This window comes from Mytilus trossulus, chromosome 6 (genome assembly GCF_036588685.1).
Source record: "Mytilus trossulus isolate FHL-02 chromosome 6, PNRI_Mtr1.1.1.hap1, whole genome shotgun sequence".
Taxonomy (NCBI): Eukaryota; Metazoa; Mollusca; class Bivalvia; order Mytilida; family Mytilidae; genus Mytilus; species Mytilus trossulus.
The window spans coordinates 47,487,153-47,511,726 of NC_086378.1; the positions used below are offsets into that span (position 1 = coordinate 47,487,153).

The 24,574-nt window shown below is 31.8% G+C and overlaps 2 protein-coding genes across 2 annotated transcripts in view; both read left to right on the plus strand.

The window, feature by feature from the left end:
• The first annotated feature begins 1,672 nt into the window (after window positions 1-1,672).
• LOC134722751 (fibrinogen-like protein A) overlaps window positions 1,673-24,574 on the plus strand; it is a 52,880-nt gene continuing 29,978 nt past the window's right edge. Inside the window, exons 1-2 of the mRNA XM_063586376.1 lie at window positions 1,673-1,791; window positions 5,760-5,893. Of these exons, the coding sequence (XP_063442446.1) occupies window positions 5,867-5,893 (27 nt within the window). The 5' untranslated portion in view covers window positions 1,673-1,791; window positions 5,760-5,866. The remainder of the gene's footprint in view (window positions 1,792-5,759; window positions 5,894-24,574) is intronic.
• Window positions 14,745-23,412, plus strand: LOC134722237 (fibrinogen-like protein A). Its single transcript, XM_063585848.1, has 5 exons — window positions 14,745-14,819; window positions 17,463-17,559; window positions 18,947-19,042; window positions 21,495-21,659; window positions 23,162-23,412. Exons 1-5 carry the CDS (start codon window positions 14,745-14,747, stop codon window positions 23,242-23,244), a joined length of 516 nt encoding a protein of 171 aa, XP_063441918.1. The 3' UTR covers window positions 23,245-23,412.

Consider the following 24,574-nt stretch of genomic DNA (forward strand, 5'->3'; position numbering starts at 1 on the left):
CTCATTTGAAATTTCATAAATAAAAAGAAAATTTCTTCAAACATATTTTTGAGAGGATTAATATTCAACAGCATAGTGAATTGCTCTAAGAGAAAATAAAAAAATTAAGTTCATTAGAACACATTCATTCCGTTTCAGAAATCTATGCTGTGTCAACGATTTAATCACAATCCAAATTTAGAGCTGAATCCAGCTTGAATGTTGTGTCCATACTTGTCACAACCGTTCAGGGTTCAACCTCTGCGGTCGTATAAAGCTACGCCCTGCGGAGCATCTGGTTTTAGTGTTCTATCGAACTTTCAAAAAAATATACCTGATAACAGTTTAGACAAAAAAATGTTGGAAAAATCTTACAGCAAGTGATCCATAATAGCTATAAGATACATTTTTCTTTTATAATACAACTTTTAAATCTTACGGGAAACTATTCCAAGCTTTCACTGTAACCTCGCTCTAACTTATCCCCATCACTCCCCCCCCCCGTAAAAAAAACCCACACCAAACAAAGAAACCCGCAATACTATTGTCATTCTTATAGTCAGCACTCAATTGTTCACAAACAAATGTGTTTTAAGCTGCTAAAGACATGATTCAAACGCTCAGAAAGTCCTTTGTTCTATATTTTTGCTCTTCATTTTTATGTAAAACCTTTTACATTTGTATTTTATGGGTTATTGTTGAAGGTCGTACGATGACTTATGGCTGTTAACACATACTTCCTTTGGTTTCTTATGGAAATTTGACCATTGACAACAAACATACCACATCATCTACCTTATATAAGTATTGTATAATTACAACGTATTTTGGTGATCTTGCAAAATGATCCTAATCCCGAAAAATCGTAAACATATTTTCTTATCTTAAAAGGGGGCAAGAAGGGTTCCATTAACAGGCCAATAAATAAGATTACAGTTAGTTTCAAAAAATAAATAAAAGTAGGGGTATTTTTTCTCTCATAATAACAGTAAACAGATTCACAACAATCAACGTCAAGAAAGCAGACAACAGCTAATAAGTCAATAACAGTACAGCATCAATGATCTTGAATATATGCAACTTTTAACTTAAATATAAAAGCACAGAAACAGGACATAGGAGCACAGAAACCAAGACCGTTTTTCTTATCACCAGCACAGCGTCAGGAAAATTCTGTTTAACGAACTTGCACGACTTTTGCAATATTATATTGTTGTAATATACTTTGCATGCTACTTATGACACATCAGAGAAAAATTAAGCAACAAAACAGTCGTTTTATTGCCGTTCTGATGCAATGTAAACAAACCCACCAGCACAGAATCAGGACCCACCAGCACCCATCGGGACCAAATCACCAGCACAGTACTTTCTCTTGCAGGACAACCATACCCACCGTGATAATGGTCTATAAGAAAAGAAATACTTTTTGAATTTAACGATACGTTGAAGTCATATAACTGGCAGGCACACCTGTTTAGGTCGTGGACTTTATCTAAAATAACGATTCATATTTTAATAACACACCTTTATCAATATTTTCAAACTTGATATAAACTTGTCATTGATTGATACATTATACTTCTAGTAACAACAAATTTCCGTTTCAAAGTGATATTAAATATCCTACTTCAATATCATCTTCCTCGGCAAAAACAACATATTGCCACAGTTGAAAAATTGTCATGAAAATGCTAGTCAGACATTTAATTTTTCTAACAGTTGCTTCCATATGTTTTGGAAACCAGGAAAAAAGTAAAGCACCTGAGACAAACCTATCCGCCGGAACTCAACTTAGAAAAGGTAGAGAAGGTAATACTCTTTGACAAATTTAACGACTATGATATTACTTACAACTTGAGTAATGCATTGTTATAATAATGAAAATTTTCATGATATTTTCACCGACCAAATTTAATAACAAACCATAAAATATTCTTGGATATCTCTATTTGATAAATATGTGCATGACAGAAATATTTTGAACTGATATTAGATGTTTTTTTGACGTATTAATGATTAATCATCAATAAGTACAGTTTAAACAGAATTCTACATATTTTCTTGAGATTAAATCAGTAGTGTAAAGCATTGCAAAAGTGTCAAATTTAGCTATCATTATGCTTAAGGTGCAGAAAAGTAAACGCATAACAATACGCACATAAAAATTCAGTTCCAGGGAAGTCCGAGTCTGATGTTAGAAGATTTAACCCAAAAAAATAAACAAAATGACAATAATACCTAAATAACATCAGACTACTAGCAGTTGATTGACATGCCAGCTCCAGACTTCAATTACGCTGATTGAAAAATTATGTTTTCATCATACGAATATCAGGCACAATCCTCCCCGTAAGGGGTTTAGTATCATACCTTCATACATTTCATATTGTTAATTTTTCCTTTTTTAGACGGCGATGTGGCTTTGGCTCCATCATACGGTGTTTATATATCGCAACTCGTTCGGTTTGCCGTGTGTGTTCTGATGTCATAGATTTTAACGAACGTAATCAATGCATCACTGGTAAATTATTGTGTCAGGGATTTCGATACTATAAATTACTTAGAACTTTTACTAAATTATTTCATAGATACAAACTTTTGATTAGTAAATTTGGCTATACCTGTAGAAAGCTTATTAAAAATGGTATTTCACATCCTAAATTTTATGGTAATATTGTACTTAAAGCGAGGAAATCACTATGTGATCCTTGTAAACTCATCGAACCTTTAAACAAACTTATAAGTAAGGGTTATCGTACCAATATTGTAATTAGATCTCTGAATATAGTTCAAATTGGCACTAATATTGATTTTGTCATTAGCAAATTAAAATATAACTAAATTTCATTATCTTTTGAGGCGATATGGATAAAGACACAGACACGTTAATGTTTATTTCTATAGCAGTCGCTCTTCACTATTCTACTACCTGTCGATACATGTATTGTTGGCATTGCACAAGTCATGTCTTCTTTGACTATTAATGACGTTAAAATACTAAATCCCTGGGATGTGTTTTAGTTGATTTTAGTCTCTGATGTATGATTTTTTATTATGAATTGGTTTTGGCTTTTAACTAGCTGTCAGTAACTGCGAGTACTCTCAAATCGTATTTTTTTGTTAATTCGACCTGTTGATACTGTTGATAATGCTTTTCTGTTATTTTTTATTTATATGGATCTTGTCTGTACACCAGCTTTGATTATTTGAAATATCTTCAATTTTTCACCTATTCTTACTCCATTTGTATAAACTTCAAGATAATAATTATTTTTTTAAAACCGTTTTTTTTCTAAAGTGAATATTGATTGGTTAAATATTTTTCAGTGATGTCCTGTCATGGCTTTGTTTGAATTTATGTGATAGCTTGTTGGTCATGAATGTTTGTCTCTAATATTTAATTAACTATGCATTTTTATTCAAATATCGCAGATCAAATTTAGAAAATGCCTGTACCAAGTCAGGAATATGACAGTTGTTATCCATTCGTTTGATGTTTGGACTTTTGATTTTGCCTTTTGATTTTTGATTTTCCTTTTTGAATTTTCCTCGGAGTTCGGTATTTTTGTGTTTTTACTTTTAATTCGTTCATTGTGTAATCATACGTTTTTTGATTCAGTTAAGTCTGCCAATTGATATTTTATCGTGTTTTTCTATGTTGTGGTTTTATGCTATTGTTTCAGAAAAAGAGAGAAGGTTTGGATCCATTAAAACGTTTAATCCCGCTGCAAATGTTTGCACCTGTCCTAAGTCAGGAATCTGATGTACAGTAGTTGTCGTTTGTTTATGTAATATATACGTGTTTCTCGTTTCTCGTTTTGTTTATATAGATTAGACCGTTGGTTTTTCCGTTTGAATAGTTTTACACTAGTAATTTTTGGGCCCTTTATAGCTTGTTGTTCGGTATGAGCCAAGGCTCCGTGTTGAAGGCCGTACTTTAAACTATAATGGTTTACTTTTTAAATTGTTACTTGGATGGAGAGTTGTCTCATTGGCACTCACACCACATCTTCCTATATCTATGAGAACAACATAACCCGTCTCATGCCAATAACTGGTTTTTAAATAAACGTGTTTAGTTCCGATGTAAAGACCCTATAAGTGAATCAATATTAACGCCAAAATATGCAATCTTTAATGACCTGACAACAGTATCGTTACTATATCCCTATTTAATAAGTCTATTTAAAGTATTTCTTAGTTTCTGAGGTGAATACTGACATGTTTGTGCTGTATAAAAAATATGTTTATCAAATATTGGATGTGAAATTCCTGAACGTATAAGAAGTCTGCATGTTGAGCTATATTTACGAATGATGTCCTTATACCGATGATAAAATTTAGTAAATGTTTTGACTAGTTTGTGATATCGAAAACCCTGGTGTAATAATTTTTCAGTAATACATAAATTTCTCTCGTTAAAATCTTAAACATCTTTACATACACGAGCAAATCGTACAAGTTGAGATATATAAACACCGTAGGATGGAGACGATGGAACGTCACTATCTAAAAACGGACAATTACCGATAGAAAATGAAAAACCATTACTTTTATCATAAATTTTAGTATTAAGCATTCTGTTAATGATTCAGATATCAAGATCGAGGAAAGGGCAGTGGTCATTGTTAGTATTAACTATATTTAAGTAAGTTCAACAGGATGAATTTCTTTAGTATACATACTGAAGTCGTCATTATTGAGAGCCAAAATTTCATCAAAATATCTAAAATTATTATTAAATTTGTGTGTATCAGATTTTGTTTTGATGGGTCTTTGTAGATTTTGGTCATAAATTGTAACTCATAGCAACACAAAAACAGGTCCGCAATAAGTGGTGCACAGTAAGTCCCTATTGGAATCTAGTAAAAATTCAAGGGCAGATATAGTATCAAAGCATTTCCAATTGACATAGTTTTTTTGTTTATTGCTACTAAAAAAAGACCTAAAAGAGTTTGAACATATATATCACATTCTGACTTTCTAAAAGCCCATTTAATTAGATGTGTGATTTTTTTCTCAATTTGAATGTGAGGCAATGTGGTATATAGGGTAGAAAGATCAAAACTTTCAACAGATTCAAAATCACCAATATAAGCATGCAGTTTATCAAGTACTACCAGCGAGTTTTTGACACTCCAAAAGTAATTAATTCCTTGATTTTCGAAGGCCTCACTTGAACAATTTTTATCAGGTTTTTGATTGTACCAATTGTGTACTGGTGAGAAGAATAGATAATTTAGTAGTGGAACAATGGCTTGAAGACGAAATAAATCTATATTTGTAAGGTGTTTGTGTAGCTTCGGAAGCCAATACATAGTTGGGACTTTCATTGTTTTTGGGTCGTAAAGCGGTGGCTAAAAGTTTATCTTTGTTACAGATGTCGTTTTCTTAAAATGTCGTTTTTTGGAAAATTAAAAATTAATAAAAGAATCAGGGCTATGAACTAGAAGAAAAATTTTCTCTTAATGAAACTATTACCATCCTTTTTTTAATATCCAATTCATTTGTGTTCTCTGTCTGTCTTTGATTTTTGATTGCATGTTAATACTACGACAACATACACCTTAATCGGTTAGTACAACCGCTCCCGCTACTATTAGCGTTGATGTGTTTTCCTCCGTGGTTGTCAGTTAATCTTGGCATCAGAAGTTGTCACTTTGACTTGTCATAACTTGTGATGGTTTTGGCATATTCCAAATAAATATACGATGTTGAATTTTGGATAACAACTGTTGATAATTTGTGTAAAAAATAAAAAAAATATTTGTGTTTAGTTTATGTTTCAGCGATAAGATATTGCAGCGATCTTCCAAAGGATGTTCGGAGTGGTATCTACAGGATACAACCAGACAAAGCAGAATCATTTGATGTTTATTGTGAGATGACAATTGACTCTGGCCGTTGGACTGTATGTATAACTATTTTTATCCCTACTACTACAGGGGCTTTTCACGACCTTGAATACCAATACGGGCCTCGCACAGTTGAAAAGTAACAAAAAATGAACGTCTTATAAAAGTTTAAAGAAAGCTCATCTTGAATGTATTGTTTCTCTCCTATGTCCTTGAAAACTTGTGAATGAAGAGGAAAACTAGTGGGAACTGTTTTAAGTTTTTTGTGTGATCAATTATCAAAATGCCCTTTTCTAATGTCCTTATATCTTCTTTTTTTTTTAGAATGAATGCCGCCTAGGTTGAAAAGAACATGACCTGCGCTTGCGTGTATTAACAGAGAAAGCTCCCAAAGCCAAAGGGTTTTCTGGTCTTTCCTGTGTATTAATTAGGTACAAATAACTTCCGAAACAAACTGTTGTCAGCCATATCGGTACATAACGAAGGACTTTCTAGATGTCAGCAAATTAAATAAGATATTTTTCAAAAGAATGTTGACAAATTGATGATTTTATTTTTTTGGTTGGGAGGGAGGGGGGGGGTTACTTTGCATCTGCTGATCTTCAGGAAAAAACTTCTGAATGTATATTTTGTTACTTTTTGTTTGTTTGATATTGCCAAAAAAATCAACTATTGTACATGACGAATACACTTAAAAGAAAATAGAAATAATATAGTATAAACATATTTTAATTGAAAGATAAAAAATAATGTCATACAATTGTGAAACTTCCAAGTAAAATAGACAAAATGATCTTTCTGCTTTAAAATGAATTATTAATAAAGAAACATTTTTTTAATTGTGAGGAAAGAAATCATCTTTTTAAACATCAAAGTATAATCAAGATTCTTTGATAAATAATCGTTGATGTTTCATTTTAATATAGTAAAGTAATTTTAAGGGGCTTGGGTAGTAATTTGAATAATGAGAACATAATTTTATTAATAAAACATCTTCATTCTATACGTTGTTTACCAAAGGATAGCTTGTTTTAATCTATCGTACTTTTCACTGTCCTCAAACGAGAGCTTACTCTGGAAGTGTATTTATATTCGGTTATACCTATATAATCATGGTTGAATTTTTATTTTCTTCTGTATAACTTCATTTTACTAAATGTTCTTTGTCATATATATACCAGTGGTATCATGGATATCATTTTCACAGTTTGCTGTTCGTTTTGAGCCAATGCTCCGCGCTGAAGACCGTACTTTTACCTATGATGGTTTACTTTTACGAATAGTGATTTAGATTGAGAGTATTCGTATTGACACTCATATCACATCTTTTTATATCTATTCTTCTGCTCATTGTCGGTCAATGATATGTTCAAAATATTCAAGATTTTTCGTTGCAATGAGTACAAAGGTGATTAATTTTACTATATGCAGCCTCATCTAATCATAACTGCTGTTTCTTTTGAATCTTTAATATAAGAAATAAGATGAAACAAATGCTTGCGTTATTACGGGTTTGCGTTTTTGTTGTTGTAAATATTTGCGTTATTTCGAAAAGCTTTGTTTTTAATCATGTCCATTTATATTGTAGTTTCAAATCTTTTAACCATGAATCATACAATAACTAGCGGTTGTATACATTTATTAACAATCATTCATAGATTAATTAGCGGTTGTATACATCCTATAAGCATGAATCATACATTGATAATCGGTTGTTTATATCTTATAACCACGAGTATTTCACCAATAAGCGTTGTATATATCTTAAAACACCTGACAGGTTATACAGAGAAGAGAGAGTGGTGATCTTGATTTCTATCTAGGATGGAAAAAATACAAAACAGGATTTGGTCAACTTAATCGAGAATTTTGGTTAGGTACGTATGTTTTGGTAAACAGTTTTTATCAATTTTAATGATGTTTATCGCTCATCATGGTAAATCAGTAGTGTTATGGTTGCAGGGCAAACATACACCTTAGTTTTATTTGATGTTTTGTTCAGTTCGAAGATGAAGTGGGTTATCGTTCACACCTTATTGTTTACTTGTATTCAATAGTACACGCCGAGTAAACCTCATATTGCTTTCAGGAATCTAAGACAATCTAAATAATTATTTTTACGCTTTGCGTTTTCCTGATGGCGGTAAATCAAAACGCTTCGGACGCATGCAATTTGTAACGTGTTGTTTCCCCTTTTTTTTTAAGTCCTTGAAACATCGATATTTGCTTTTGAAAGTCTTCACTGGTACTTTGTTGCTAGTAGAAACCAAAACGTATTTTACCAAAGTCAAAAAAAAAAATTTAGTTGTTGTCTATATTTGTGTAGTTTGTTGTAACAAGTAGTGGCACAAAATGCATACATCACGATATTGAGACAAAAGAGAAATGGACTTTTTTCAAAAATTTCCACTCAGCTTTTATTTCTGATCTAAATAATAAGCAAGTGTACCACTGCAGTTGTTACTAGAGGAGCAGAACTGCTGTCGTTTGTTTATGTAATATATACGTGTTTATCGTTTCTCGTTTTGTTTATATAGATTAGACCGTTGGTTTTTCCCGTTTGAATGGTTTTACACTAGTAATTTTGGGGCTCTTTATAGCTTGTGTTCGGTGTGAGCCACAGCTCCGTGTTGAAGGCCGTACTTTAACCTATAATGGTTTACTTTTTAAATTGTTATTTGGATGGAGAGTTGTCTCATTGGCACTCACACCACATCTTCCTATATCTATTAAAGACATTAAAAGAACAGAATTTGGTATAATGCTATTAAACGAATTTGAAATAATGAAATAATTTTTTTTGTATATTTGAAAGGTAATCATTATCACAAGAAGGTATTATATATTCCCTCCGACAAAATGAGCTTCTTGTACTCTTACAATCTTGTCATGGACAAAGCATATTTTACCTTTTGAACTTGATTAATATTTGGTTTTAAGATGGATACAATAAGACAGTGCCAAGTAACATAAGACTTTTCTGTGACATTGAACTTTGACCTCAGAGCCAAAATAACGGATAATTGGTATCATTTTCGTTTTTTGATAATTGTTTGTTTTCACATAGGCTATTGATTTTTGAAAAATAAACGAATGCGATATTACTTGTCGTGGACAAACCTTCTGTTTGGTCGATTCACACCTGGATCGGGGACTTAATTATTTGTCCCATTGGAACGCATTGAAAATCATAGTAAATACATAGGGTCCTGTTCAATTATTAATTTTGATAGCCACCTTGGGACTTCTGGTTCATGTTAGGAATTCATTTTGAAGTGTCTAAGTACAAGCTCAGTGCCTCAAAACCGGCATTCCATTGCAAATGTTTGCTTTTATTTACAAAAGGGTCAGTCGGTTACTTCCGGGGAAGAATAAAGGCTAGAATTTAGGCAATTTCCTCTATGTACTGACGCCAGATTACATTCAAATCAATCAAAATGTTTACAGAAATTCAAACAAGAAAGCCTACACTTTCAAATAAATCTACATCCAGTTACAATAGTTATCAAAGGTACCAGGATTTTAATTTAATACTTAGACGCGCGTTTACTAGTGAAATAATAACACTACACAATTTATAACACAAGTTATATATTTTTTAAGAACTACATTCGTTGGCACCTGACTGGTTGCCCTAACTGGGATCCTATTCCACCTACTTGTATAAAGGAAAATTGTGCTGAACCTCAACTTTAAACCTTATTTATTATTAATTTGCTTGATAATACCTTTCTAGTTCAACAAAGATTTTTTCCTTGACATACAGAATTCTTTCATATCGTGTAAACACTAATTTATATATACATTTAAAGTGCATTTCAAATCGCCTTGACAATACCGTTGTAGTTCACCAAAGGTTTCATACACAGGATATATGCTTATTCCTTCTCATTGATTGATAAATATCTTGGAAACTGTTTTATATCTCTACTGCCAAACCATACATAGTGTTAATTTTCTCAACAAGACCATTACTCCTTAAGAGTGAAGGTTGCGTACTAAAATTGTAAAATAAATGAAACCTGATAAGATTTTTAAATGTTTACCATATATAGGTGTCAGACCACCAATTACTCCCTCCAATTTAGAACGTAAAAGTAGCTCTACTCTGACACAAAATAGTGCTTTTGATGTCCTTGTTTACTTAAACTAACCAACAAATTTTCAGAAATGAAACTTTTGGTGAAAGAGAAATATATCTAGACCGTTTTGAGCCAAAATTTACTTGTCTATGAGTTTGCATTTAAAAATGAGGATTAATGCGCTCCATAGTATACTAATTTAAGATTTCCAGAAAACCAGGGATTATTTTTGGATTACCACTGTTGGAAGGTGAGTTATTTTGTTAGAAGGCTTTAAAGGTATAATGAATATTGGCATGTAGAAAGCTGATACATGTACAATTCAGAATATACCTGGTTTCTATGAGGTTAAACATAAGGTAAAATATTTAGAAAGCTGTGAAAATTGAAATATTTGGTTGATCAGATTAGGATTTTTAATTGGTGGTCTGACACCTATAATTACCCGTAATTACTAAACAATTCAGTAAATACCTGTAACTACCAATCAATTTAGTATTTACATGTATTTACTGATGGTCTCAGTGATTACAGGTATTTACTGATTTTTTTTGGTCATTTTTACCGCTATTTACTAAATCGATATTTTGTACTTAATTTGAGACATAATTCAAGATACCAAATAAGAACGTAACGGGATAGGGATTGTAGGGATCACTTAAAGGTATAGGAATCAAACACTGTATGTTCTATAGTTTTGTTTGTAAATTGAGACTGGAAAACGGTAATTTTGAATTTTTTGAAACTCGCTAAAAATCATTTGCAAGACAATTATATAATCCAAATATGAGAAGTACATTTGTAAGAAGTCTACAGGTAACTTCGCCAGTTCTTTTTGATAATAGACATTCTTTTCTGCCCAATTTGGTTAAAAGATCTTGATTATCCATAATGAAAATATAAAATCTGTTTTAGGTATACTTTGCATATCAATAAGACCAACTGAAATGATTTAATACCTCTGAAAAATTATGTTTAACTACAACTTCCTATGTCGACTTTTACAACAAAGCTGACATGCTACGTAAATAAAAGTATACTCGATGATGGCGTTAAATGTCTCTCTTTAGATACTTTCTCAAGACCTCCAAATGTAAGCAATAAACCTGAAACAAAATTGTATTAAACAGGTCATATAGCAGTTATCCCCACCATTTTTTGTAGCAAATATGAAATTCCATTTAGAATTAAAATACATGTATATGTTTACTCGATGTTTGGCTATTGACATATTGATAGTGTCAAATGAGAAGCCGAGAACACCTATTCTTACAAAGCACCTGGTCCTGATTTGCAAACAGACGGACATTATTATTCGGGGTAGGTTTGATGCTGTTTTGGTGGATTTTTATTATGTGTTTACTACTGTAAACTTTTTACATCATTTATCACACATAAATAAAGGGGTTGGGGTATCGGGGGAAGGGTTTTCGACAAAACTAGATTACCAAAGCACATTTATAATGCAGGTGCCTGTTCTAAGTCTAAACTCATAGATCGAAAATAAACTTAAAACGCCATGGCTATAAAAAAGGGTGAAGACAAACAGACAAATAATAACACAAAGACACAATATGGAAAACTAAGAACTACGCTAAAAGTCCTAATCAAATGTCACATTCAAAAGCTAAAACACATCAAACAATTGACGTACTTACCAGTACATGTATTAGATTTCTCTTTTTGTGAATCGAACCAGACAAATAAATAGTTCATCTTTGATTTTACTTTCAATGTTGACATTCTATTCTTTTTAAAAGCTAAATACATTAGTAACCCATCTCCAACTAAACATTTACATTGAGATCGAATTATTCATTCGCAAATGAATTACTCAACAGACATTTTCTTAGCTTATTTTGAAACAAGAATGTGTCCATAGAACACGGATGACCCATCCGCACTATCAATTTCTATGTTCAGTGGACCTTTAAAATAGGAGAAAATCTTAATTTTGGCATTAAAATTAGAAAGAGCATATCACAAGGAACATATGTACTAAGTTTCAAGTTGGTTGGACTTCAACTTTATAAAAAAATACCTCTACCAAAAACTTTAACCTAAAGCGGGACAGACGGACAAACAGCAGAGGCACGGACAAACGAACGGATGCACAGATCAGAAAACATAATAACCATAAATGGGGCATACAAAATATTTTGTTTTGTATTTTAGGTGTAATACCACCAAATCATGGTACATCACATCCGGTTGCATACGAAAGTAGGTCTAAAAGAATATTCCCTTGAATTTGACCGTTGTAGGTAATTAATCCTACATTGTATTGCAGTAAAACTATTTCTGTGTCATAAACATATGTCTTGGTTATTTCAAAACACCATTATTTTTTATTTGTGATTTCTATAGAAAATTTTGTAATCTTGAGGTTACATGGTGACTAAACCTTGTATACAGATAGAATAAGGGGAGAAATTTGTTTGGTTAACTTCCAATGATGGTTATTTTCTTATATGCAATGAAATGTTATGTGAAACTTTTTCTATAGAACTGGACAGGATAAAACTTTACTCATGCCAAGTATTTCTTTATTTGAAACAAAGATAAATTCTGCACAATTTTTTGAAAAGTGCAAATTTAACAAAGACTAATAGGGGAAAATCAATGGTGGTATTACACCTATATAGCCAATGCCCCTTTTATATAGTAGAAAGGTATATTTTAGGATGATAATTATTTTGATAATATTCAATGATCTTATAAACAGATTTACTCTAATTTTACGTCCGCTGACCACATATTATAACATTGTTTTAACAGTTAGTAAATAGCTGTAAAAACCCATTTAAAAAATAGTAATAACTGGTAATAACTGGGCAGATTCAGGAATTACCTGTATTTACTAAGTGTATCGGGAATTACATGTAATACCTAAATTTAAGTAATGACATGTTCCTAATTTCACCTATTTACTGTAACATATGCAAATATTTATTTGTCAGGACGGTTCGTTTCCAAAATGTGATGTGCGTGTTGTGACTCTCAATTGGTCGAGGGAATTAAATGCGTAGTCATGAATATTTTTTTTTAATTCCATTAGTTTATTTTGTGTTAGTCCTTATGTAACGTCAGATTATACCAGAAGGAATAATCAAAATTGAAATTTCAGGTAACGACAAGATCCACACCTTGACATCACAAGGGAGATATGAATTGAGAATAGACCTCTATGACTTTGACAACAATCAAGCTTATGCAAAATATCAGCATTTCTACATAGCCAATGACATTTCAAAGTACAAAATAAATGTGTACGGTTATAGTGGGAATGCGGGTACGTATAATAAGCTTTTATTTTACATTAGAAATAGGCAATAAGATAACTTGCTGAACCTAATTTGTTTGTCCCATTTCTTCATGAGATAGTAATTAATATTGCAATGGTTGCTAAATATTGATAATGAAAACAATATTGATCACATGTTTTAGAATTATTTTTATTAAACTATTGTTTGATAGTTAATAGATACCAGACGGACATTCAAACTCTTAGGTAAAAAATAAACTAACAAAAAAGAAAAAGACAAGCAGACAAATAATAGTACACAAAACAAAAAAAATAGAAAAATCTAAAGACTAAGCAATAATTAATATATATAGATATAACAGAGCAAATCGAGTGGCAATGCATACTCGTTCCTACCAAACTAAATCCTGGTTGGCTAAAGACATATTCATACTTATAACTAAATCAATAAACCCCCTTTCCGAATCCTCTGTCACATTTGGTTACTATTTGAATCTTGCTCTTTTCTGCTGAAATCTAAAAAGGTAAACACTATTCTGTATTATTAAGAGTTTTGTGTACTCTTTCAGATATAACAACAAAAATCCTCTGATGATTCGCCACTCTCTTTAAAGACAATTTTTATGAAGCGTCTACACGAGGATCTTAATGGTTTCTACCTATATGGTTTTTATTACTTTTCTTCATACAGGTGACAGTCTCCACTACAGTAACGGTGCAATATTTACAACTCTAGACAGGGACAATGATGATGCTAAAGATAACTGCGCTCGACGCCATCCTGGTGCATGGTGGTACAAGAACTGCATGCATTCTAATTTATATGGACATTACTATATTAAGACTCCTGTTGGAAATTGGAATGGTGTAATTTGGAATTCATGGAAAGGCTATAAATATTCACTAAAGGCAACTTCTATGATGATTCGTAGACTATAGATCTATTCGACAGTTACAATAAAACAGGATGTTCAACAGCACATTTGTTTAGTAATAATCAAAATAAATATGATGCATTCGATTATTAATCAGTCTGGCTTGGATACTAAAATATGACTGATTGTTAATTTAATTAATTCCTTTCGTACATGTTATTTGTATATGACCAACACACAAATTACCTCATAATGTGGGTGTAAAAATGACATGGTGTTTGAATCACCATAATTTGTTAAATTACAATAACATTTCAATAAAAAAAATATGTTAGGATGTACATGTACTTATGTCAGATAAAGGAATTTGTGTCAGTTGTTCGGACTTCTTACTGTTTTCCTATGATACAAGGTGGAATAGGTTGCCCCATAACAATATTTTTTTCTTTTCACATGAGACTTCAGTAGTTCATAAAAGATAATTTATCCCAAAATGCAAATATAGGATACACTATTTTGTAATAGAAATTGGAAGATCCTTTTAATTTTCAAATACCAGTAGCCATTTTTTTGGTTACAAAATCAATTCACAAGAAAGACAAAACAATCGACACACTGGTCAACATAACTGTGCATATGATAAAAAAATGAGAATTGTATATTTCGAAAGAAAAATTAACTCGACATGGAAACATTTACACCTAAAAGAGATTTGTTATGTTGTTCAATGTTACCAAAGGAACACAATTCTAAATCAACTGTTAGTATAGGAACACTTTTTATCATTACGTTATCAGATGGGAAAACAAATTGATTCCTTGTTTATTTAAGAATGATATGAACAAAGAAATTATTTAATTATTTATATTACAAACTCTCATGCTGTATAAAAGAAAGTAAGAGGATATTTTCAACAACACAAGTTAAAACTGGTTCATTTTATAGATAATGTTGCAACTTGTCACCAAATTAATTTACAAAGACAAAAACGCGCGTCTGGCGTATATATAAAATTTAGTCCTTGTATTTATGTTGAGCTTATTTACAACCACTAGGTCGATGCCACTGCTAGTGGAGATTTATTTCCCCGAGGATATCACCAGCCCAGTAGTCAGCACCTTTTGCTCTGACATGAATTATCATTGATATGGTTATATTGATAAATTTACTGTTTACAAAGTTTTGAATTTTTGAAAAACTAAGTTTTTTTTTACTTCAGGCATAGATTACCGTAGCTGTATTTGGCATAACATTTAGGAATTTTGGTCCTTAATTCTCTTCAACTTCGTACTTTATTTGGATTCGAGCCTCACTGATGAGTCTTTGCAGATATCGTCTGGCGTATATACAAAATTTAGTCCTAGTATCTATGTTGAGTTTATTTCTATACAACCATATTTGACCTTTTATTGGTATTTTGATCTGAAAATCCAAAATGGTCATAATCATAAATTAACTCTCTAAAAAACTTCTTATGCTTTTCTACCTCAGGAATAGATTACCGTAGCAGTATTTGTCAAAACCTTTAAGCATTTTGATCCTCAATGTTCTCGATTTTCGTCCTTTATTTGACCCTTTTAATCCTTTTTTTTAATACAGCGTCACTGATGAGCCTTTTAAAGACGAAACGCACGTTTGGCGCACATACAAAAAAATCAATCCTGGTATCTATGATTAGTTTATTTAGTAAAAAGAATTAAGTACTACACTATTTATCGAGTAGGAGTATGGTCTATTAGAAAGATATACTTGTCATAACCAATGATGCGTTAAAACCAGTTATTTGGTACACCTATATATGCAGTGGGCTTAATTACATTTAAATTTTTGAAATAACGATCAATATCAAAATAACACATTTATATCGACATTTTCAAAGTCTTTATAAATTGATTGATACATAATACTACAAGCAACAAGAAATTTGCGTTTCAATATATATAAAAAACCTACTTCAATATCATTTACTTCGAAAAAAATAAATTATCCTGAAAAATTGTCATGAAAATGCTACGCAGACATTTTGTTTTTCTCAAAGTTGCTTCAATATGTTTTGGAAATCTAAATGAAACGTATATTGCTCCATTGACAGATGACCTACAAAGAGCACCGTTAGTAGCTTTGATAAACACCAGTGATATTCGTCAAAATGTATTGAAATCTTTCGAAAAACAACTAAATGAAAAAGTGGATACTTTAGTTAAGCAGAAATTACAAAATATTCATTATCGCATTCAGGAATTGGAAGGAAAATGGAAATCATTTGAGACAGACATTTCCACCGGAACTAAAAAAAGAAAAGATAAACATATTAAACCTCTCGAACTAATTTCTGTTAATATGATAATATCAACAATCAAAATAACACATTGTTATGATTGCTAACAATTTTCATTTTATTCTTACAGACAGAATTTAGTAATAAACCATTACATATCTCTAGTTAATGAATATGTGCATAAAGTAACTTTTTGGGACTGATCTTTCAGATGTGTCTTTACGTTTTAACGTTTAATGCTAGATAGTACAGTTTTAACAGAATTCTTCCTCTTTTTTGCTTGGGTATTAATTTTTAGTGTAATAGTGCGGTAGCAGAAGTGTAAATAGTCGTCAAGACTTGGAGTTCAATCTCCCTAAATATCACACGGCTAGAAATGGTCTTAACATATCTACCTTATTTTCTGCCCTGTCGTTAGAATTTCGTAAGGTCAAATTTTTCTAAAAAGACTAGAAGTGCATTGCAACCCAACTTGACAAGTTTAAGTTCTTTTACCATTAAAAAATATTTAAGATTTTATAAGACTTTTAAAGATAGCTTAGAAATATGCGTGTAAAGGATTTATAAAAAGAAAATAGGCATTTTTTTAGGCATTCAAAAAGATAAAACCAGAGGATTCCGAAAATCTGACAACAATTCCAAAACATGACAAGCAAACTGAGAGGTTTAGCGCTTTGAAACCAGGTTTAATCCACCATTTTCTACATTTGAAAATGCCTGTTCGGAGTCAGGAATATGACAGTTCTTGTCCATTCGTTTCTTATATCTTTTGTCATTTGATTCTGTCATGTGATTATGGACTTTCTGATTAAATTTTCCTCTGAGTTCAATATTTTTCGTGATTTTACTTTTTCCTTAGCATGTGAATACTACTACAACCGAAACATTAATCTTGTCGACGCAACTGCTCTCGCTAACTTTGGCGCACATGTGTTTTAAGTTATTTTGGCTAAAGAAATTGTTACTATGTCTTGTCATAACTTGTGACTATGTTTTGGAATATTCCAAAAAAATATACGATATTAAATTTAGGTAAACTACTGTTGCTTATTTGTGTAAAAAGTAAAACGTTATTCGTGTTTTGTTTATGTTTCATTGATTAGAGATTGCGGCGATCTTCCAAAGGATGTTCGGAGTGGTATTTACAGAATAAAACCAGAAAAAGAAAAAGCGTTCAATGTTTATTGTGAGATGACAATTGACTCTGGCTGTTGGACAGTATGTATATTAAGTACCGTCCCTATATCTCCACTAGTTTTAAATGCCTCTTTTTTATTTCCTTTATACTTTCTTTTCTGGTCTAGGTTGAAAAGGACATGACTTGCGCCTGCTTGTATTAACAGAGGTAGCGTCAAAAGTCAAATGCTTATCTGATCTGCTTTTCATATTTATCAATTAGGTGCCCAAAACTTCAGAAAGATAATTCGGGAACAAGTGGTTGCCATTCAAAGCGGTACATATACCTAGATGTCAGCAAATCAAATAAAAAAGACTCAGAAGAACATTGACAAATTGATGATTTTTGTCGGTATTAATTTGCATGTAATGATCTTCAGAAATAAACTTCGTCTAAATTAATATGAAACATTTCAAGAAAAAAACGAAGAATGATATTAAAGGAACAGTCAATCTCATGACAAAGCCATGGCTACAAATGACTAACAGACAAATAATAGTACACAAGAAACAACATAGGAAACTAAAGACTGAGCAAAACGAACCCAACCAAAAACTGGGGGTGATCTCATCTGATCTGAAAGGGTAAGCAGATCTTCTACATGTTGCATCTAACTTGTTGCTCATGTTATTACGAACCCGATAAATAGTATAATTCGTTATGTCCAATTCATCAAAAGGGGAAGGGGATTGTAGTTATGACGTAAAACATATCCGATATCATCTGTGAAACGGTTCTTCCATAACTGTCAACCAACTCGTGATGGCGTCCGTAAAATTTACGAAGGGATGATTTCAACTTCACCATTTGAAACTATTGGTTTAATAGCTTCCTTGTGAGTAGCAACCCTCTATCAATGAATTCATGATGGGAAATACAAGCGAGGGCATTTCGTATGAATTGAGATATATACTCCGTTTGCAGGCGCTGCTGGAGTATAGAAATGGAATGTTAAAAATTCGGAAGCTGAAATCATCTCGTTTGTCGTAAAGGTTTGTTTTCAACCGACAAACGGCAACATCAGATTCCTGACTTAAGATAGTTGCAAACAAATGCAACGGGTTCAAACTTTTAATAGGAACAAACCTTCAACCTTATCTGAAACAATAGTGTAAAATCACAACATGAAAGACTCACTATAAAATATCTTTTGAAATGGCTTAACTCAATCAAAAGACATATCAACACAAGTGAATATACACTGAACGAATACATTTGATGTATGACACAATATGAATACGAAATCAATAGAATAAGGGGTAAAAAATAAAGGCAACTGTAAGAGTAGTATACCTCTATGAGATGATTAACAATTTTGAGAAAGAAAAAAACCAAAAAGCAAGCATATAGAAAAAAATGAACAGGTAGTCTTTAATCTTATAACCATCAATTATACATGAATGCGGATGTGTATATCTTTCACTCTCGACAGATATACAGAGAAGAAAGAATGGTGATCTTGATTTCTATCTGGGATGGGCAAAATACAAAACAGGATTTGGTCAACTTAATCGAGAATTTTGGCTGAGTACGTATGCTTCGGTTTAGTAAACATTTTTATCAAAGCTTAGCGCATGATATACTCATGACAAATCAGTAGAGATTGTGTTTGGCTGGAAAAAAAATATTTAGTTTTATTTGATGTCATGCAGTTTAAAGACGAGGTATGTTATCGAACACACCTTTTATGTTTATTTTTATTAATAGTAAACACCGGTTGTACCTTAAAGAAGATTGCTTTCCGAATCTAAGACACAATAGTTGTGTTTCAACAGTCCTTGGAGTCTCGTAAATAACTTTAGAAAGTCGTTACATGTACTATGTTGTTAGTTGGACAAAAATATAATTTACCAATTTGAAATAAACCTTTGTTTGGTTCTTCTGTATTTTTGAAGCTTGCTCTATAAAGTTATGACTAAAAATGCATGTATGGCGCTTTTTTTATCCAAGTGAAAGGAAAGCAATTTTATCTCCAAAATTTCCACAATACCTTTTATTTTGACGTCCTTAAAATGCGAGTGTATAAGGGCAGTTCTTCCATTGAGGCCTTTAATAGCTTGCTGTTTGCTGTGAGCCAATGCTATTTGTTGAAGGCCGTACTTTAAACTATAATGGTTTATTTTTTTTACAAAATTGTGACTTGAATGGAAGGTTATCTTATTGGCACTGATGCCATATCTTCTTGTATCTATATTTTCATGTAAATGTAAAGGTATAGCATAGTACATATGTCTTTCAATTTAGTTTATCTTTTATTATACATGTTACTATTGTTTTTTTATTTAAATTGTATATTTCTCTGTAAACGTGTATTTAGTTTTAGGAGGATAACGTATCTCCTTGCCGAATAGAAGAGCAGCCTTTTATTTTAGTACTTCTTTTAAAACTTGTTCTTGTACTTTTACAATCTTGTCATGGCCAAACCATTTTTTCACTTTTGAAGTTTACTTTAAATATTTGCCTTTAAGCTGGATAAGAAAGTACATATTAACATACAAATATGGACTTCAACGTCAGGCTTAGAATAACGGAAAATTACGATTTTTTTCTTGTTTGATTTCACATAGGCCATTGATATTTGGCGCATGAAAGCATCATCGCAAGGCACTGCGTGATATATCATTAAAAATAACCTGGTTTCTGGTCTTTCAAGGAGGTCAAATACTTACTTACTGACCCTCTTAATCCCCAGTAAGTCATAAGGCCACAACAAACTGCCTCCACTCTCTCTGTCTTACGCCATGTACTGGGCTTGGCCCAAGGTGTAGCCCTTTGCTTCTAATTTCACTGTAACAGTTCTTCGCCAGGTGATTCTGGGTCTCCCTGGTTTCCTTTTTTCTAGTGGTGTCCATTATAGAATTGGTTTAGATGTGCGGTGTTGTGGCATTCTCAGTACATAGCCTAACCATATAAATCTTCATTGTTTAATTTCTGCTTTTATGCTCTCTGCATTACTTATCTCCAAAAAGCTCTTGTTGCTGATATTATTTGACCGGAATAATCTGTTGGTCTTTCTAAGCCAGCTAGTATAGAAAGCATATACTTTTTGAAGATCACTAACTTAAGCACGTCAAGTTTATGAACCATATAGTAGGACAGACTTTACATTGCTGTTGGAAATTCGCAGTTTGGTCCTTCAACTATACTGGTTGGACTTCCAGATTGTATGAAAATGCAAATGTTGAACGTGTCTTAGATAGTCTTGCCTTCACGGTCAAATAGTTGATTGCAATTTCAATCCATGAAACCTGTATAGTCCTACTTGCCACGGAAAAATCTGTGATTCTGTTCCAATAGTTATCAAAGACCAGGATTATAAAATGGTTATAAAGCCACACGACTATAAAGTTGAAGGGCATTGAGGATCTAAAATTCCAAAAAGTTGTGCTAAATACGGCTAAGGTAATGTATACCTTTGTCTACATAAGACTCATCAGTGACGCTCATAACAAAATAGTTATAATACCAAACAAGAACAAAGTTGAAGAGCATTGAGTATCCTAATTTTCAAAAAGTTGTGCCAAATACAGCTAAGGTTATCTTAACATGGGATAAGAAATTTCTTAGTTTTTTAAAAGTTTTGTTAACAAGAAATTTATGAAAATGACTACATAACTGATATTTATGTCAACATGGAAGTGATGACTACTGGGCTGGTGATACCCTTGGGTACGAAACATCCACCAGCAGTGACATCGAACCAGTGGTGTAAATAGTTATCAAAGGTACCAGGATTATAATTAAGTACGCCAGACCCACCTTTAAAAGAAATTTTGCAGATCCTGAATCTTTAACAATATCAATTCTGAACTGTCTTGATAATACCTTCCTAATTCAATAAAGATTTGCTTTCAAACATACGGAAGTCCTCAATATCTCATACACTAAACTGTATATGCTATGGGATAAGTTTCTATTGTGTAACTCTTATATTGGTTTAGATAAATATACCATAAGAGATAATCAAACTTTAATTTCAGGTAACGACAAGATTCACAACTTGACATCACAAGGGAGATATGAATTGAGAATAGACCTCTTTGACTTTGACAACAATCAAGCTTATGCTAAATACCAACATTTCTACATAGGCAATGAAACGTCGAAGTACAAGATCAGTGTTAACGGTTACAGTGGTACTGCTGGTAGGTCCTTATTTTTTTTTTATAATAAAAAAGGATAGCTACAAAAAAGCTAAATTTTAACACTTTGTTCATGACATATGTCTTGTATTACTTGTATTAAAGACAATTATGAAAACGTGTTTTAGTAAACTTGGCAATAACTTATTTATTAATGGGTTTTATTGATCATGTTGTGACAACTATTCAAAAAATATTGGGGACGAGTATAAAAGTCTATAAATAAATCTGAAAGAGCAACCAAAGTTTGGGTCAAATCTCATTGCCATGAATATTTGTGCCTACAATTCAAAATCGCTATTTGCTGAATACATTGCTCACTTACTCACCAACATATCTTTTGTTCATATGCAGCTCGAATACATGCATGCCCATACCTCAGAATCCAGTCACCAAACCTTAATAAAACTGATCCTACCTCGAAAATCAGTAACTAAACCATAAAAAACGGATCCTACCTCAAAAAACAGTCACCAAACCTTTAGAAAACTGACCCTACCTAAAAAACCAGTCACCAAACCTTAAGAAAACTGGTAATATAACTTGTTTTATGTTTTAATGTATAATTTCTATTTGACATTAAACCGTAGAGTTGTATCTAATCTTAAATTTTAGAGATGAAATTTGAAAGTGTTTGTTCTTAAATATAGTATACATTTAAATTTCATTCCTTTCAAAAATTATTATATAATAAGAATGAAAAAAGTATCCAGTTTAAAAAAAAAACATCGATCAGTGATTTGTTGTCACACAGAAAGAAAGTATTTTGTGTAGTTTTCCCGATAAAACAAAATTATTATATGTCATCGACCTTGCAAAGATCTTCAAAAGTAGTTTCATGAATATCCTCAATTGATTTTTTAGAAAAAGAGTTATCTTTCTTCAGAATACAGAATCCGTCGTCGCAGTAAGATTGTCCCGTATTCCCCCTCGATTATATCAAAAAAGACGTCTAAAACCCATATTCAAATGTTCAACTTTAACGAAATTATGCGGTAATACAACAGATCACATTTATGAATCAGCAATAATGATATCATGTATCATTCGTGTGCCGCACAAAATAATCTCCTGAAACACCGCCTGTTGAAACAAAAAAAAATGTTCTAAGTAACCATGAAATTCGCTTTTAGAGAGAATATTCGATTTTGTGTCCCTTTCTTTGACAAAATTTACTGATTCAGAAATACAAAATGAAAATGAAAGACGCCACTGACTAACTTCTAGACGATTGGACTATGTTCAACTATAAGAGTCTTGTTGTTATTTCTCTTCAATTTCAAATGATTGCCCAAGATAACTTTTCAGTCTACTCATTCGACAATGTCGATAAAACAATTTGTATGATGGTTTCTGAAATGTCAGCAATATGTGTTGTAAGTCATCTTTGATCACTGTTTACTGTGTAGCATCGATTAAATAAAACAAAAACAAAAAAAATCCACACGATGACTTTTTATGATTTTTCCGACATAATGACTAATCATACTTTTCTTTTCGAGCAGGCGACAGTCTCCACTACAGTAAAGGTGCAAGATTTACAACTCTAGACAGGGACAAGGATGACTCAATACATAACTGTGCCTGACGCCATCCTGGTGCATGGTGGTACAAAAGTTGTATGCGTTCTAATCTCAACGGACATTACTATATCAAAACTCCTGTGGGAAATTGGAATGGTGTAATTTGGAATTCATGGAAAGGCTATAAATTTTCACTAAAGGCAACTTTTATGATGATTCGTAGACTATATATGTATTCGACAGTTACAATAGAACAGGACATTCAACATCACATTTGTTTATAGTAATAATTAAAATTTAAAAGAGAATATTCGAGATTTCCTCTGCTAACCAAAATAAAATAATAATTTGTGCAATATAGCATCAAAGTTTTTCAACCACTCGCTCAACATGGGAATGGTAGTGACGATGTATCTAAATGCACAAATGGTGTTCACTAAAATGAAAGTTTTTGATGGAAATGAATCGAACTCTAAAGTTGTCTATTAGTTTGCATACCTTTATAGGTCCTATATATATATGTTGTTTTTGTTTCAAAAGTTTGATATATTGACTCGACGTTACAAGTTTAAATCAACAGAGCTTTTCCATGTACGCAAAATATTTCTGTATTCCTCCCTAACAACTACATGTAACTTGAAGCCTTAAACTAATAACACCCGTCTGTAAAAAATGAAATACTATATACAAGTAAATGTATCCTTAATTGAAATTAACAATCAAAACCTCACACTTTTATCATTTATATCTTAAAGGTGACCAAATTTTGATAAACGTTTTTTTTTATTAGAAAGGAATTGTTTTATAAAAGCATTATTCAACATCCATGCCTGTGGCAGGACTTTATTAATAACTTAGCTAGTAATGATAGATATATGTACTTACTACTATTTGACCTGCACGCTTCTGTGATTTAGATGTTTTGATGACATATTGAATACTGATGAACAAAACTTTGCTTTAAACCACACAGAATCTACCTCTAACGTCTTAATTCTTCGCAATAAAATGTCAACGTATTCTTTTCTATAAACATTACTTTTTCATAGTATTATTTCTGTACTAAAAATATGTAGTACTGAAAATTAACTTTTAATATTTAGTTCTATTTCTTTACATTAAAATTATTATAATATTTAGGTACTTGTATTTTATAATACTTGATTTGTACTAAATAATTTGGTACATAAATAATACCAACAGTGATCACAATGTTCCGTTTGAAAATCATAACTTTAAGAGAATAGAAAAACTTTCAAAATGCTTAAAATGTGACGGTAGTAACCAAAAATCTGTAGTACCTTAATTTGAAGTACAATTAAATTACTGTAAAATACAGGTACCGAAATATTACAATAATTCTAAAGTATAAAATAGAACTGAATACGAAAAGTA

Excerpts from the sequence above, each read along its gene's own strand:
- LOC134722237 (XM_063585848.1), top strand. The coding sequence starts at position 14,745 with ATGGAAACATTTACACCTAAAAGAGATTTGTTATGTTGTTCAATGTTA. Across the intron at positions 17,560-18,946 it reads CTCTGGCTGTTGGACAGTAT|ATATACAGAGAAGAAAGAAT; the intron begins GTATATTAAGTA and ends CACTCTCGACAG. Across the intron at positions 19,043-21,494 it reads TAATCGAGAATTTTGGCTGA|GTAACGACAAGATTCACAAC; the intron begins GTACGTATGCTT and ends CTTTAATTTCAG.